The following is a 17368-nucleotide window of genomic DNA, read 5'->3' as shown; positions in this document are numbered from 1 at the left end:
ACCACTATCGCTTAGAACATCCTTCATTTTCTATTTTAAAAATTATGTTTCCCCATTTATTCGAATGTCTAGATACAACAAAGCTGCATTGTGAGACTTGCGAATTAGCAATAATAGAAATCACAACCTTTCCAATTAATATAATGATATATGGAGACCATCTACTATACCAAAGATCTCAGGGGTGCATTGGTTTGTAATTATTATTGATAATTGCAATAGGGTTATTCGGCTCTATTTCCTTAAACAAAAATCTAATGTGAGCACTATTGCTCCCTGTTTTAATTAATGATTCAAAATCAAGTTGGGGTCAACATAAAAAGATTTAAGTCTGACAATGCTAGGGACTATTTCAACCAAATTGTGTCTACTAAATTTCAATCCAAGAATGATTGCGTTTCAAATAATACTTGGTTGTTTAGGAGTGACTAAGATCCAAAGCATAGTCGTCTTGTATTTTGCAGCTAAAGTTTACCTAGTGAAACACAATCAAATCGATAATCTTTGTTAACAGACAAACCAATATAAAAATATAAAGTGTAAATCCACCTTTACTCTTAACACTGAGATGGGATATTATTGAACTATAATCTAACCTTGAAGAAGAAGAGTCTTAACTAGATTTGAGAAAACATCTTGACAATGAGTTTGTCCAATTAAACTTTATCTAACTATTTTTAATCAGACGAAGATTTTGCGAAAAACTACAATTCAACCCTCCCTTGTGTATATCACCTGTTTTTCTCAACTTAGAAGTAATGTTTACGGTAGAATAATAACAACGCAAGTGAAAATTGGAAGTTCCAATAGTGCCTTTAAAAGTAATAATTGTAATCTTGTTTAATCAAACAAAAAGATGGGTGAAATTCAAAAAGAATACAGTTGAAAGAAATAGATGAAATATATTTTTGAGATTTTTTACAAATGTGATTACAGTCTCCAAGAGAAAGACACTTGCAGACAGTAGATAGAATTATTCAGTACTTACAAGCCTCTCCAGGAAAAGGATTGTTATTCAAAAAGGGGGAAAACTTATCCATGAAAGTATATACTGATGCTGACTATGCAGGATCAATTGTTGATAGGAGATCCACCACAAGGTAATGCATGTTCTTGGGTGGAAATCTGGTGACATGGAGGAGCAAGAAGCAAAATGTAGTTACAAGATCAAGTACAGAGGCAGAATTTAGAGTCATGGCTCAAGGGGTGTGTGAACTATTATGGATGAAGATCATACTTGATGACCTAAAAATAAAATATGAAGCTCCTATGGGCTTGGCGTGTTATAATAAGTCCGCTATCAGTATTGCACACAATCCGGTTCAACATGATCGAACAAAGCACATAGAGATAGATCGACACTTTATTAAGGAGAAGTTGAATAATGGTCTTATAGCCACTGAGTACATCCCTTCAAGACTCCAATCGGCAAATATGTTTACTAAGGGACTTCTCACAAAATAATTCGAAGGTCTTACTTGCAAGTTGGGAATGATAGATATACATTCACCAACTTGGGGGGAGTGTTGCATAATCAGAAGAATTATGTTATAATTAAGTGCAGATTCCATTCTATATTTATTATGAAAGATTTGTTAGTGATTTGATTTTATTTGATTTGTACAACTTTAAACACCCATTATTTCTTGCTTTCATTACCTATTATTTCTTTCCTTAATTAGGTTGTAAAACAATCTATAAATAGAGACTGTAATCACATTTGTAAAATATATCAGAAATACATTCCATTTATTTCTTTCAACTGTTACGAAATGTACAAATTCATTAATTGCAACATATAAAACTCAAGTTTTAACTTTACCAAGTATATGCTTCCTGCCCTCTCTTGCTTGTTGGAGTGCCTTTCTCATTATGGGCAAAGTGATTCCAGCCACCTGCAACAATTAGCAAACAATAACATAAAAAATATAGACACTAACTAAAATAACTTATTCAGGACAAGAAATGAATAAATAATAAGTAAAAGGTAGTTAATCAATACATAAATGTTCTCCCTTGAAAAACGTAGGCTTTCAAAATCCAAAACAAACATAAAAAGAGGAAGTGAGCATATCAAGATATATAATTAAAATGTTCATAATATTTACCTTAATGTCCATTTGAAATGCTGTTATGCCATCTTCATTTCCAGCAACCTGCATTTTATCATTGTTGTTATAAAATAAGAGAAATATCTAATGATATACTTTTTATATTTAGAATATTTTAGAGTATGCTATACATGATTTCTAGAGAATTATTCTTCTTTTATATATTATGAATTCTTTTCTTCTTTGTATTTATAGGCTCATTCATAAGAATCAGATTTGTTAGAGTTTGATACATAGGTATATCATATCACATATAGGTAGGAATAAAATTTCCAAATTATGAATATAATTTCCAAATTATTTACAAGTTATTGCGAACATCCTATATAAACTGGACTTTGTTCTTTACCCTAGACACTATTTAGCTTGTCCAATACCTTTTCTCTCTTTCAACATGGTAACATACTGGTACCAACCTCTTTGACCCATTTTGTCACTATTTCTATGTCGAGTTCCCAAAGACAAAAGAAATAGAAACTCCAACCATTCATTATGTCTAATTATGTTGTCAAAAGTTTATTGTTCGCTTGACCCTTCTTCTTGTCATCCACAACCTCAAACAGCCACCATCACTGTGAACTACCCACTTTCATGGTACATCTTCCAATATCCTTCTTCATTGACCACAACTTTTCTCGTGACATGTATATATTAGTGGCTCTTAAAAAAAGTGGACTAGCATAACTCAACCTTACAAAATCAACTTATAAAATGAAGTTTGTACCTACTTATATACTATGAAATGTCTTTATCTTTAGTCGATGTGTGATGTCCAAACCCTCCTCCACTATAAGTCTAACTCAACCGTATAAAACCAACTTATAACATTATGACTAATTCTTTTCCAACTTCCCACGGCTAGAGAATGTTATGCCACACTTTTTTTTAAACCAATTTGCAATTCACTTAAATATTTTGAAACCTAATGACTCATTCTCTTCCAACTTCTCCCACAGTACTCACTGAACAGTTGCTACCCCATAATTAATTTTTTCTAAGCCAATTTATGGACTCCTTCTCTTCCAACTTCCCCACTGTAGTGATTGGATTCTGTTGGAGATCCCACATCGACTAGAGATTAGGACATTTCATTGTATATAAGTGGGTGCAAACCTCACTCCATGAGTTGGTTTTATGGAGTTGAGTTAGGCTTAAAGTCTACTTTGTAATATGGTATCAGAGCCATTTCGAGCCTATCTTAGCAAGTGTTTGTTGGGTTTATCAGGTCATCCGCTATCGGGCCGTTATCGGACCACCCATAATATGTTATCCCACGCACGAGTTGTCACTCTCGGCGTGAGGGGGTGTGTTGGAGATCCCACATCGACTAGAAATTAGGACATTTCATTGTATATAAGTGGGTGCAAACCTCACTCCATGAGTCGGTTTTATGGAGTTGAGTTAGGCTTAAAGTCCACTTTGTAATAATTCCAAGAATAAAAAGTCATGACTCCCACTCTCCCCTCCCCTCATCTATTTAATTTTACTGTACACTGCATTCCAGATGCAATTTTCTTTCTTCCTTTGTTTTTCTCACCACAACCATAGTGCAATTTTCTTTTCATTTTTTTTTCCACTGCACTGTACCCAGACTGCAATCTCGAATTCCCATCATTAAAATGACTTCTACACCCGTGACGAAAACTCCAAAAATGCTCCAAGAAATAGGAGAGATATTGCTTGGACCACTATATTTAAGTTGTTTGTGATACTAGAAAACTTCTATGCAAATACGGTCAAAAGGTATTAACATGGAGAGTTTATCAATTGAAGCATCACTTGCCTGGTACTCAAAAGGATGTTAGAGCATGCAAGGATGCTCCTGATGAAGTTAAAAAGGAAGTGTGGGAAATTGTTGGTTTGCAACAAAAATTAAATAAGAAATAAAGCCTTAATATGGATGATGAGATGATAAAAGCTAGTGAGGAAAGAAACAACAATGAGGAATATTTCTTTGTGTTTTTAAGGATCTAGCCACAAGGAACACTATTGGAATTACTAAAGAGCAGAACGGGTTATATTATTTACAGCATGAAGCAAATAAAAAGTGTGCTAGACTACAAGCACACACTTCTAATCTTCAGCAAGGTCGTGAATCTTGGTCAACCTCTCAGATATGGCTTCAACTCAGACGTCTTGGTCATCCTCTCAGAAAGACACTTGCAGGCAATAGATAGAATTATTTAGTATTTAAAAGCCTCTCCAGGAAAATGATTACTATTCAAAAAGGGGGGAAACTTATCCATGAAAGTATATACTGATGCTGACTATGCATGATCGATTGTTGATAGGAGATCCACCACAGGCTACTACTGCATGTTCTTGGGTGGAAATCTGGTGACATGGAGGAGCAAGAAGCAAAATGTAGTTACAAGATCAAGTGCAGAGGCAGAATTTAGAGCCATGGCTCAAGGGGTGTGTGAACTATTATGGATGAAGATCATACTTGATGACCTAAAAATAAAATATGAAGCTCCTATGGGCTTGGCGTGTTATAATAAGTCCGCTATCAGTATTGCACACAATCCGGTTCAACATGATCGAACAAAGCACATAGAGATAGATCGACACTTTATTAAGGAGAAGTTGAATAATGGTCTTATAGCCACTGAGTACATCCCTTCAAGACTCCAATTGGCAAATATGTTTACTAAGGGACTTCTCACAAAATAATTCGAAGGTCTTACTTGCAAGTTGGGAATGATAGATATACATTCACCAACTTGGGGGGGAGTGTTGCATAATCAGGAGAATTATGTTATAATTAAGTGCAGATTCCATTCTATATTTATTATGACAGATTTGTTAGTGATTTGATTTTATTTGATTTGTACAGCTTTAAACACCCATTATTTCTTGCTTTCATTACCTATTATTTCTTTCCTTAATTAGGTTGTAAAACAATCTATAAATAGAGACTGTAATCACATTTGTAAAATACCTTAGAAATATATTTCATCTATTTCTTTTAACTAAAACGAACTAGAAACAAAAAACACGGAAGGAACCCAACTTAACTTCCAAAATATCATCAAAATAATCACGTGAAAAAATAAGTATCACAAGTTCAATGATGTAAATCACAACCTTGAAATCCATATCTCCAGATGCATCTTCAGATCCAACTATGTCAGACAGAATAAGCGGAGTTCCATCCCCACCAAATTCTTTGGTGTCTAGTACCAAACCCATTGCAATTCCAGCAATGGAACACTTAATAGGAACCCCAGCATCTTGCAATGCTAAGCAACCTCCACAAACAGAAGCCATGCTATAATAAAATAAAATAAAAAATTAATATTAAACATGGAAACTTTAAAAGCTAAGAGAAAAGAACAATAGTATAGTGTGCAAAAATATAAGAATGTTTATTAATAGGATTACTTGTAATTGTGTGTTGCGTACACATGTGTACAAATATAATAATACCAGTTACAAAGATAATAAATAACTACTACTACTTCCTAAGGTACAAACTAAGCTAAACACAATAACTAAGCTACTTGGAAGAGTAATACTCAATAAATGCTCCTATTTCCGGCAATGTGTGCTCCGTCTCGAACAATGGTATTCAAGCTTATTAGATTAGATCAAGCATTAGTTATTACATTATTAGGATGGAGATTAGTGTCTGATTAGCAAATATTAGAGTCAGTTTGAACAAGTTTCTTCATAAAATCCTTCTAGATTAGAAAATAAGAAAAATTGAGCATAGCTTCTACATAAGCTAAAACTAGTTTATGCATGAGCTAATTTGTAGAAGCTCTCTCATATAGCTTTTCTATTTTTTTATTTTTAACTTGTGCACAAGCTAATTGTTGCATAAATAGGAGAGAATTATTCTGAAATTAAGTGCAGATTTCATTCTCTATTTATTAGGAGAGATTTGATATCTTTTAGTGATTTGATTTGATTTTTATAACTTCAATTACCTATTATTTCTTTTCTTAATTAGGTTGTAAACTGTTTATAAATTGAGACTGTAATCACATTTGTAAATAAATCTCAGAAATACATTTCATCTATTTTTTTCAAATTGGTATTAAAGCCCTAATCTGAGAGACTCTACTTCTGCAAAAAAAAGAAAATCTGAGCAACCTTCATTGCTGCAATTATTTTTCTGGGCAGCATTCATTGCTGCAACTATTTTTGTTCTTTTCTCTGTTGACCACCACTATGTGTCGTTTACCGCCACTACAAGCCCCGACATTCACGGTTAAGCGCCGCTGCTGGGAAATTTTTCCGGCAATTTTTTTCCGAACAGGGACAACCTCTAGGTTTTTTTTTCAATCTGCAAAGCCCAATCAGTTTTGTGTCATTGCTGTGAACTCTTGCCTATGTCGAATAAAAAGACAACCCCTCTTAGGTCGAATGATCTGCAGGTGTTACAAAGAAACTATCGTCTGGATGGAATCAATTACTTGAAATGGGCCCAGTAATTTCGTGCTACCCTCAAGGGAAGGAAGAAATTGAATCACCTAGAACGGAACCCTCCAGCCAATACTAACCCTAAATATGAAGATTGGGACGATGAAGACTTTCTTATCATGACTTGGTCATGCAATTCTATGACACCAGAGATTAGCCAAAATTGTATGTTCTTCTCCACTGCTAAGGAGATTTGGGAAAACCTTTGTCAAACGTACTCTATGAAAAAGGATATTGCAGCATGTTACGAGATAGAAAACAAGATCTTCAATACCAACCAAAGCAGCCTTTCAATATCAAACTACTATAGTATGTTGAATGGTTTAAGGATCGAATTAGATCAACATCAAAATTTGAAAATGAAGTGCACAAATGACTCTATCACACTAGTATAGTTCCTTGAAAGAGTATGAATATTTAAATTTTTTGTTGGATTGAACCCTAAGTTTGATCCAATTCGGATTCAGATTTTTGGGTAAGGAAAAACTTCCTTCACTCTCAGAGGTTTTTCACATTGTAGGAGAGGAAGAAACTTGGAGGTCAGTAATGTTGGATGGAGCAACTCCGTTGATAGTTCAACTCTGGTTGCTGGCAACTTTGTTGCTAGTTCAATTTGGCTACTGGAAAGGGCCCTATAAGAGGTCCATTCCCTTCATTTGGAAAGCCTCCCACAAAGGCTAATCGTGATGATCGTTGATCCAACTATTGTAAGAAGACGGGTCATACTAAGGAAAGGTGCTTCAAACTTCATGGAACGAAGAAGGTCTTGCAATGCAGCAGAGGATTCAAAGGTACCATAGAAAGGCATGCTAATCAAGCATCATCTGACTCTGAAATTGCGGAAACCCAACCTTCCCCTCCCGTAGCAAAGGAGGTCCCAACTCTGTACAAAGAAGAGTTGGAACGTTTATAAGCTCTCATGAACTCACTTAGTAAGACTTCTAGTTCTTGTTCTTTAACCATGAGTGGCAAGAGTTCTAGCATCCTTTAATGCTTCTAGGACTGAGAATATTTGGATTATAGACTCAGGTGCTACTGATCATATGTAACCAATATGTTACTGTTGCTAATGGTTCCAATACCCACATTATTGGTTGTGGTAACATCCACCTTCAACCTTCCTTTCCTTTAAAAATTGTTCTTCACATTCCCAAACTTGTCTATTCATAAGATTATGCAAAATTTAAATTGTGTAGTGATATTTTTATTCCCATTATGTTTTCCAGGATCTTACCACAGGCAGGACGATTGGAATTGCTAAAGAGCAAGACGAGTTATATTACTTACAACAGGAAGATAATAAAAAGTGTACTAGATTGCAGGCACACACTTCTAATCTTCAACAAGGCACTAAATCTTGGTCATCCTCTTAGATATGGCTTCAGCACAGACGTCTTGGTTATCCTCGTTTTAGTACCGTAAAGTCTTTATTTCCTGTTTTATTTACAAAATTATCGGTTGAGTCTTTTCATTGTGATGTTTGTCAGTTTTCTAAACACAATAGAACAACTTTTCTTCTGAATAATAATAGAAGTTCTAAACTTTTTTTATTTTATTCATTTAGATGTATGGGGACCTTCACCTATTCGTAACATCTTGGGTGCAAAATGGTTTGTTTCATTTATTAATGATTATACTCGCGTTACCTGGATATTCCTCATGAGAGATAAGTCTGGAATTTTTCACTTCTTTGTAAATCTTTACCATATGGTTCAAACACAATTTGAAAGTCCAATTAAGAGATTGTGTTATGATAATGGAAGAGATTATATAAACCAAAACATTTCCAAGTTCCTTAAGGAAAATGGAGTTCATGAATTAAATTGTCTGGACACTCCTCAACAAAATGGGGTTACCAAGAGGAAAAATCATCATCTCCTTGAGGTTACTAGAGCTTTACTTTCCAACCAGATGTTTCTAGACTTACTTGGGGAAGCAATCCTGACTGCCATTTATTTGATCAATAGATTACACTCTCGGGTTCTAGAGGCTGTTAGCCTTGTTCAGCTTATTATCACATGCTATCCTTCTATTCCCATTACGACTAGTCTTCAGAGTCGTGTCTTTGGTTGTCCTATTTTTGTCCATGTTCATAGTCCTTATTGGGGTAAGTTAGACCCTCGGGCCATCAAATGTGTCTTCCTTGATTATGCCTCCAACAAAAAGAGATACAAATGTTATCACTATCAAAGTCGTAAAATTTATGTTTCCAAGGATGTCACCTTTCAAGAAATAGACTCCTTTCCTAGTTCTCAACTTCAGAGGGAGAGTATTCAAGAAGCTGAGGTCCTTGAGTTGCCACCTTTTCCCTTGTTGGAAGATTTCATTCTTATGGAAAATGATAAAGACCCTACATCAACATCATTACCAAAGAAGAATAATGAGGACAAATATTTTGGGAAAAAATATCAGCGAAGGCAACAAGAACCCGTCTTGGTAGAACAACAACTTCAATTGTCCGAACCGAAGTAAGAACTCATACCCGTGAGATTCTTGAGGACACCTATGATCCTGTTTTTGAACCTAACCTAGATGATTTACCTATTGCCTTGAGAAAAGAAAAAAGATCTTGTGCCAAATATCCAATATCCGAATTTGTGTCTAGAGAAATCTTTCTATGCAGCACCGGAATTTTCTTTCGGCTATTGATTCTATCAAAATCCCTACATCAGTACAAGAAGCCTAAAAAGAAGAGAACTGGATTGGAGCCATGAATGAAGAAATGAGTGCATTAGAAAGGAATGAGACTTGGGAGATTATAAAGAGACCAAAAGATAAGAAGACAGTGGGTTGTAGGTAGATATGCACAGTTAAGTATCAGTCTGATGGCACACTGGATCGGTATAAGGCAACATTGGTTGCAAAAAGGTATACTCAAACCTATGGGATAGATTATGAGGAGACTATTGCTCCAGTGGCAAAAATGAATAGAGTCAGTATTATTCTCTCCCTGACAGCACACTTTGGTTGGGAGATGCATCAATTTGATGTTAAAAATGTCTTCTTGCAAGATCCAAGAGAAAGACACTTGCAAGCAGAAAATAGAATTATTCAGTACTTTAAAGCCTTTCAAGGGGAAGGATTGCTATTCAAGAAACGGAAAAATTTATCCATGAAAGTATATACTGATGCTGACTATGTAGGATCAATTGTTGACAGGAGATCCACCACAAGCTATTGCATGTTCCTGGGTGGAAATCTGATGACATGGAGGAGCAAGAAACAAAATGTAGTTGCAAGATCAAGAGCCGAGGCAAAAATAAGAGCCATGGCACAAGGGGTTTGTGAACTATTATGGATGAAGATGATACTCGATGACTTTAAAATAAAATATGAATCTCGTATGGGTTTGGCGTGTAATAATAAGTCTGCCATCAGTATTGCACATAATCCAAACCCTTCAAGATTGCAATCGGCAGATATGTTTACTAAGGGACTTCCTACAAAAAAGTTCAAAAATCTTACTTGCAAGTTGGGAATGATAGATATACATTCACCAACTTGAGGGGGAGTGTTGTATAATTAGGAGATAATTATTCCATAATTAAGTGCAGATTTCATTCTCTATTTATTAGGATAGATTTTATATCTTTTAGGGATTTGATATGATTTGTATAGCTTTAATTACCTATTATTTTTTGCTTTCATTACCTATTATTTCTTTCCTTAATTAGGTTGTAAACACTCTATAAATTGAGACTATAATCACATTTGTAAATATATCTCAGAAATACATTTCATCTAAACTTCTTTCAACTCTAATTTTAGCTTATGCATAATGAAATTCATTTTTCCTTTCTTATTTTTCTCTCCTAGAAGGGCTTATGAAGAAGCTTGTCCAAGCAGACCCTAACTCTTGTACTCACTCGAATTGAAAGTTAAACTATAAATACCAGAACAAATGTGTACCCAAACAAACCTTTTCATTCAATCTTGATTTTTTAGAATAATCATGCCAATTGACAAAGAAATAATGAAAATGTGAAGTTGAAAACGAAAAGAAAAAAACACTCACCTTGAAGAGCCATTGCTTTCTGTGATAGTACTCTCTAAACGTATAGTGTAAGGGAAATCATTTTCAGAAGGTAATATTCGTTCAAGGGATCTCTCAGCAAGCATCCCATGGCCAATTTCTCTTCTGCTTGGGGCACCAATCCGACCAACTTCCCCAACACATGAAGGAGGAAATGAATACTGCACAATTTATGAGGTAGAGAACAATTAGCATTCTGATATTAAGGGGAAAAAATATAACACAAATATATCTCATTCTTTCTTAGTACACAAGGTCCCGCATGCGCAAGAAGTATAGATGGAGACAAGGTTGGATTATGTCATATTTTCATCTAGTTTGCATGGGAAGAATACTTGAGAAAGATACTCGAGAATTACATCTAGTTGAGCTTGTTTGAGGTGTAGTTTTCACAAACAGGCTTGTTTAAGTTGTAGTTTTGACAAACAGGCACATCCAAACAATTTTAGAATGTTATACTCATGTGCGAATTTGAAACAATAACAACATAACAAACCTTAGAGTTGAGAGGAGCAGCAAGAAGTTTATTTATGATATAGACGGGAATAAGAAAGAAGCAAGATCTGATATTCTTGATACCATATTGGATATACAAAGAAAGAGAGAGAAAGATGCTAAGCTTTTAACACTATATATATGAACAGCCTAACAGAAAGCTATAGCTACAGCAGTGTCAGTTATAGCGTCATGATGTCGAAAGCTATAACAGCCTAACAAAAAGAATAACAGACAGCAAACAAGATAGAGCTAAACAAAAATAACAGGTATTAACATTCTGCCACATTCTCCGGCAGATCAATAGGAAATATAGCCTTTAAATATGTCAAAACAGACATGATTCTCTATTTATAATGATCAAGAATAAAAAATAAGGAATCAAAATAAAGAGTAATGAAGGATATAATCCCTGATTTTAGCTATACATATTTTCCTAGAGTATCTCCCTATTTACAAAGTATCAAATTTTTATGTCGACTTTTCTGGTAACTCTAGCAACTCTTCAGTGAGCATAAAAAAAAATAGAGAACCGCTCCAATAACCCCAGCAAAACCAAATGGCACTAAGCTAGATAAACAACAGGCACAACATGTAGGGTGTTCATGGCTCAGTGTGAATTATATTTAGAAAAAAATGAAATTTAAACCAATCAGTTTTCCTTGGTTAGAATTTTTCAATTTCTTTTAGCAGAATTAAAGCTTCCAATTTGTCCATTTTTTTAGTACAAGTCAAAGCTTCCAAATTTTCAAATTCACAATTCAAAACCATACCAACCTGATCAAGAATGGGCAAAATCATATTTTGAATAAAGGTAATATCCAAAAATTCACAATGATTCTATCATTAAAATTTGTAAAGAATGTATTTTATTGTAATTTGGTTGCATCAACTAAATAGAAAATATCACACCATTGGTTTGGTTTGTGTTTATCATATTTGTAAATAACAAGTATCTGATACCTGAATTAATAAATATCAGATTTGATTCCTTTATTTTGGGTTGGGTCCAATTAGGCTAAAATTATGAACCAATTTAATTAACTTTATTAAAGGAAAAGAAAGAATAGGGTAAATCCCTTGTGTATATTGAACACATAGGGTTATGTTTATATAGGAAAAAGAAACATATGGACTAAGCCCATTACATAAATATGAGATATCTAACAATATCTATAATATCTCATAATATCAAATAATATCTAATTATATCTAATAATATCTAACACTCCCCCTCAAGCTGGTGCATATAGATCATATGTACCCAGCTTGTTACAAATGTAATCAATCTTAGGTCCTCGTAAGGGTTTAGTAAAAATATCTGCTAATTGATTATTTGAATTATCAAACTCAGTCTTGATATCTCCTGATATAATCTTTTCTCGAATGAAATGACAATCAATCTCAATATGTTTTGTCCTTTCATGAAAAACTGGATTTGAGCTAATATGAAGAGCAGCCTGATTATCACATATCAGTGTCATTTGAGTAACCTCTCCAAATTGCAATTCTTTAAGTAACTGTTTAAGCCAAATAAGCTCACAAGTAGCCGAGGCCATAGCTCTATATTCTGCTTCTGCACTAGATCTTGCCACAACACTTTGTTTCTTGCTCTTCCAAGAGATCAAGTTATCACCAATGGAGACACAATAACCAGAAGTTGACCTTCTATCAGATGGAGATCCTGCCCAATCAGCATCTGAATAACAAACGATTTTAGTATGGTTATTATGACCATATAACAAACCTTTTCCAGGAGAGCCTTTAATGTACTTCACTATACAAATGACTGCATTCCAATGATCTTCACATGGAGAATTAAGAAATTGACTCACCACACTGACTGCAAAGGAAATATCAGGACGAGTAACAGTGAGATAGTTCAATCTTCCAACTAATCTCCTGTACTTCTCAGGATCTGAAAGAGGCTCCCCCTGATTGGGTAGAAGCTTGACATTGGGATCCATGGGAGTATCAACAGATTTCGAATTCATCAACCCAATTTCCTCCAAAATATCTAATGCGTATTTTCTTTGAGAGATAACAATACCAGTATTGGATTGTGCTACCTCAATCCCCAAGAAATATCTGAGTTTGCCAAGATCTTTGGTCTGAAAGTGTTGACAAAGGTGTTGTTTTACTTGTGAGATGCCATGGTGATCACTGCCTGTAAGAACAATGTCATCAACATATACTACAAGATAGATACACCCAGCACTCGAGTGACGATAAAAAACTGAATGATCGCCTTCACTGCGAGTCATACCAAATTGTTGAACAACATTGCTAAATTTTCCAAACCAAGCCCTAGGAGACTGCTTGAGGCCATATAAGGATTTGCGAAGACGACATACCAATCCAGAAGACTCCCCCTGAGCAACAAAACCGGGAGGTTGCTCCATATAAATTTCTTCCTGCAAATCCCCATTAAGAAAAGCATTTTTAACATCCAGTTGATAAAGAGGCCATTGTTGAAGAGCAGCCATAGCTATGAATAAGCGAACAGAGGCCATCTTTGCAACTGGAGAAAAAGTATCACCATAGTCTAAACCAAAAATTTGGGTATAACCCTTAGCCACAAGACGAGCTTTGAGACGATCAATAGTACCATCAGGACCAACTTTGATAGCAAAAATCCACCTGCAACCAACAACAGATTTCCTAGATGGTAAAGGAACAAGTTCCCAAGTTCCATTATTCTGAAGCGCATTCATTTCATCAAGCATGGCCTGACGCCAACCAAGATGGGCTAAGGCATCACCTACAGATTTTGGAATGGATACAGAAGAAATAGACGAAAGGCAGGTATAAAAGGGTTGAGATAGTCTATGGTAACTCAAAGCAGTATAATGTGGAGAGGGATTACGAGTAGAACGTATACCTTTACGGATAGCAATAGGAAGATCAGGTTCAACAGTCGGAGGTTCAACTATAGGAGCCGGAGGGGGATGAGGTGTTGGCACCAGAATAGAGTCTGCTGATGGACGATGAGACGGTTGACGACGACTATACACCTGAAGAGTTGGCGGCGGTGGTAAATTGTTAGGTGCACTAGGCACAACAAGAGGAATATTAACTTGATTAGATGAAGAAATTGAAGGAGAAGGACAAGACTTAAAGTAAAGGGAAGATTCACTGAAGGTGACATCTGCTGAAATAAAATAACGGTTTAAAGACGGTGAGAAACATTTATATCCTTTTTGTGATCTAGTGAACCCTAAAAAGACACATTTGTGTGACCTAGGAGATAATTTATCAAGACCAAGACTAAAATTATGAACAAAACATGTGGACCCAAAAACTTTGGGAGGTAAAGAGTGGAGAGGGTCATGTGGAAATAAAATAGAATGAGGAATTTTGTTATCTAAAACTGAAGATGGCATGCGATTAATGAGATAACATGCACTAAGAACAGCATCACCCCAAAAACGCTGAGGAACATCACCATGGATTAAAATAGTACGAGTTGTTTCAACAAGATGTCTATTCTTGCGCTCAGCTACCCCATTTTGTTGAGGTGTATAAGCACATGAAGTTTGATGAAGAATACCATGAGAAGCCATAAAATTTTTAAAAGAATGAGAAAGATACTCACGTCCATTATCACTGCGCAAAATTCGGATGGAAATTCCAAATTAATTTTTAATTTCATTGTAAAATATTTGAAATATAGAAAACAACTCAGAACGGTTTTTCATTAAAAATACCCAAGTACATCTTGAATAATCATCAATAAAAGTAACAAAATACTGAAATCCTAAATTAGACTTAATACGACTTGGTCCCCAAATGTCAGAGTGAACTAAGGCAAAAGGAGATGAAGCACGTTGTGAGACACTACGAGGAAAAGAACTACGAATGTGTTTCCCTAACTGACACGACTCACACGATAAAGTAGACACATTAGACAAACTTGGAACAAGCTGTTGCATCTTGGCAAGACTAGGATGACCCAACCGAGCATGAATGAGAGATGGAGAATCCATAATTGCGCCAACATGTGCAGAGATCTGTAGTTGATAAAGTCCATGAGACTCACATCCGGTGCCAATCATCCGTCCCGAACTCCGGTCCTGTAAAGTAACAGAATCTTTGGTAAAAGAAATAACACAGTCAAGGGAACGAGTGAGACGACTAATGGATAATAAGTTAAATGGAGACCCAGGGACATAAAGAACATTATCAATAGATAAAGATGAAAAAAGATTAATAGTACCAACACCATGTGATGGTACCCTATATCCATTGGCCATGGTAACTGAAGGTAAATAACCCGTAGTAGATAGGGAAGAGAAAAAAGATTTATTACCAGTAATGTGATCAGTGGCACCTGAATCTAGAACCCAAGGGCCATGGGAAGTGGAGTGAGTGAGGCCGACAAAAGATGTACCTGAATGTGCAACAGAAGTCGTGGAACTAGGGTTCTGACGATCCTCATACCATTTAAGAAATTCATTGAAAATAGCAGGCTGGCTTGGGGTATCAATTGAAGTATGGTCCATGGTAGAAGGTTGCACAGGGGCAATTTGAGCAACCGCAACAGATCTAGGAGGACGACCATGTAAGGCATAACATCTGTCAATTTTGTGGCCAAGTTTGCCACAATGGTCACACTTGTGACGCCCTTTGCCCGGCTTGTGAGGGCGAGTACGATCATTATGCTGAGATACTAAAGCAGAAGATTCATCAACATGAGACGTTATATCAGCGGTGTGTTTACCTGGCACGCGCAAAAGGGTAGAACAAGTGGAAGTAAAATTGGGCACAATAGGAGATCCCAAAATTTGATCACGAACGTGAGAATAATCATCAGGAAGACCATGTAAACCCAATAACATGAAGAACTTGGATCTTTGTTCTAGTTCTTGAGAAGGAGTAGAGGCAGGAGGTAATAACTCATTAAAATCATGAAGAAGAGCATGAAGTTTACCTAGATATTCTGCCATTGTACCATCAAGACGTTTGGGAGCAACAATTGTGAGAAGATTTTGACACACACCATAAAGACGTTGAGTATCATTGGTGTATAATAATTTTGCTTGTTCCCAAACTTCTGAACATGTTTCATAGGTACGAAAAATTTGTTTTAAAGATGAGTGAATGGTCGATTTGATAACAATGCATAATTGAGCATCAATTTTCGACCAACGAACAACCTCATTTTCAGCAAGAGTAGGATGAGTAAGATGATTAACATAACCTTGACTCTTAAGCCATAATTTAATATCTGATGCCCAAGTGTCATAATTGGTTTCATCCAATTTGTCAATGGAAAGATGAACATTGACGTAATTAGTATAAATAGATGAATCCGGCATAATGATTGAAGAAGAAGCCATAGTGGCAGCGGAAGCGGAAGAAGCCATAAAAGATAAGGACAAATCCAGTCACCGGTTAATTGGCGGGAGCAACAAAGATGAAGGCTCCGACAGCGATTCCGACGAGATTCCGACGGCGTCTCCGGCGAAGGTCCGGCGAAGTTCCGGTGAAGGTCCGGCGGAGGTCCGGTGAAGGTCCGACGAAGGTCCGACGAAGGTCCGGCGAAGGTCCGGTGAAGGTCCGACGAAGGTCCGGCGAGACAGTGGGGGTGGTGGCTGGAAAATTCCAGTGAATAGTGGATTCACCAATAAAAATTGAACCCTAAACCCTAAACTCTAACCTTATGCTCTAGATACCATATTAAAGGAAAAGAAAGAATAGGGTAAATCCCTTGTGTATATTGAACACATAGGGTTATGTTTATATAGGAAAAAGAAACATATGGGCTAAGCCCATTACATAAATATGAGATATCTAACAATATCTATAATATCTCATAATATCAAATAATATCTAATTATATCTAATAATATCTAACAAACTTGATTTGGATTCTTGTGTTAATTGGGTTAATCCAAACTAGTTGAGTTTTTCACAGGTCAAGCCAGTCAATCTAGTTGATTTTTCAAATATGCTCAAATTTCTCAGAATAGGTAACATCCACAAAAATATAAAAGAACATAAAAGTTGCAGAATTTTAAGAGACCTGTAAATAGAACCTCTTTAATTCATCATGACCATCAAGTCCATCAATTCTTTGTGCCATTTGTTTATCCCCAAGTGTAACAACTGCTAGTGACTGCCAACCAGATAAGCCAAGTAATCAGTCAGGTTAAGATGCAGATATCAGTATCACTTACTAGTACTGAAAGTGAAACTAGTAATAAAGTACAAGAGTAGAAAATTATAGATTTTTTTAGTAATCATGAGAGGTTCTACTACACAATTGCAAAAATGGGGCAACATGAAGACTAGTGACCAG

The 17368-nt window shown here is 35.8% G+C and overlaps 1 protein-coding gene across 2 annotated transcripts in view; it reads right to left on the bottom strand.

Annotated features, from left to right (window-relative positions):
- LOC137813823 (polyribonucleotide nucleotidyltransferase 1, chloroplastic) overlaps positions 1-17368 on the bottom strand; it is a 61742-nt gene that overhangs the window by 8312 nt on the left and 36062 nt on the right. For both annotated transcript variants that reach the window (XM_068616265.1, XM_068616266.1), the window contains 5 exons: positions 17093-17185; positions 10555-10733; positions 5199-5382; positions 2109-2156; positions 1823-1895 (listed from right to left, as the gene is read on the bottom strand). In XM_068616265.1, the coding sequence (XP_068472366.1) occupies positions 1823-1895; positions 2109-2156; positions 5199-5382; positions 10555-10733; positions 17093-17185 (577 nt within the window). The remainder of the gene's footprint in view (positions 1-1822; positions 1896-2108; positions 2157-5198; positions 5383-10554; positions 10734-17092; positions 17186-17368) is intronic.

This window comes from Phaseolus vulgaris, chromosome 1, assembly GCF_000499845.2.
Source record: "Phaseolus vulgaris cultivar G19833 chromosome 1, P. vulgaris v2.0, whole genome shotgun sequence".
NCBI classification, from domain to species: Eukaryota; Viridiplantae; Streptophyta; class Magnoliopsida; order Fabales; family Fabaceae; genus Phaseolus; species Phaseolus vulgaris.
The sequence above is the reverse complement of the archived record's forward strand: the minus strand, read 5'-3'. Positions and strand labels throughout refer to the sequence as shown.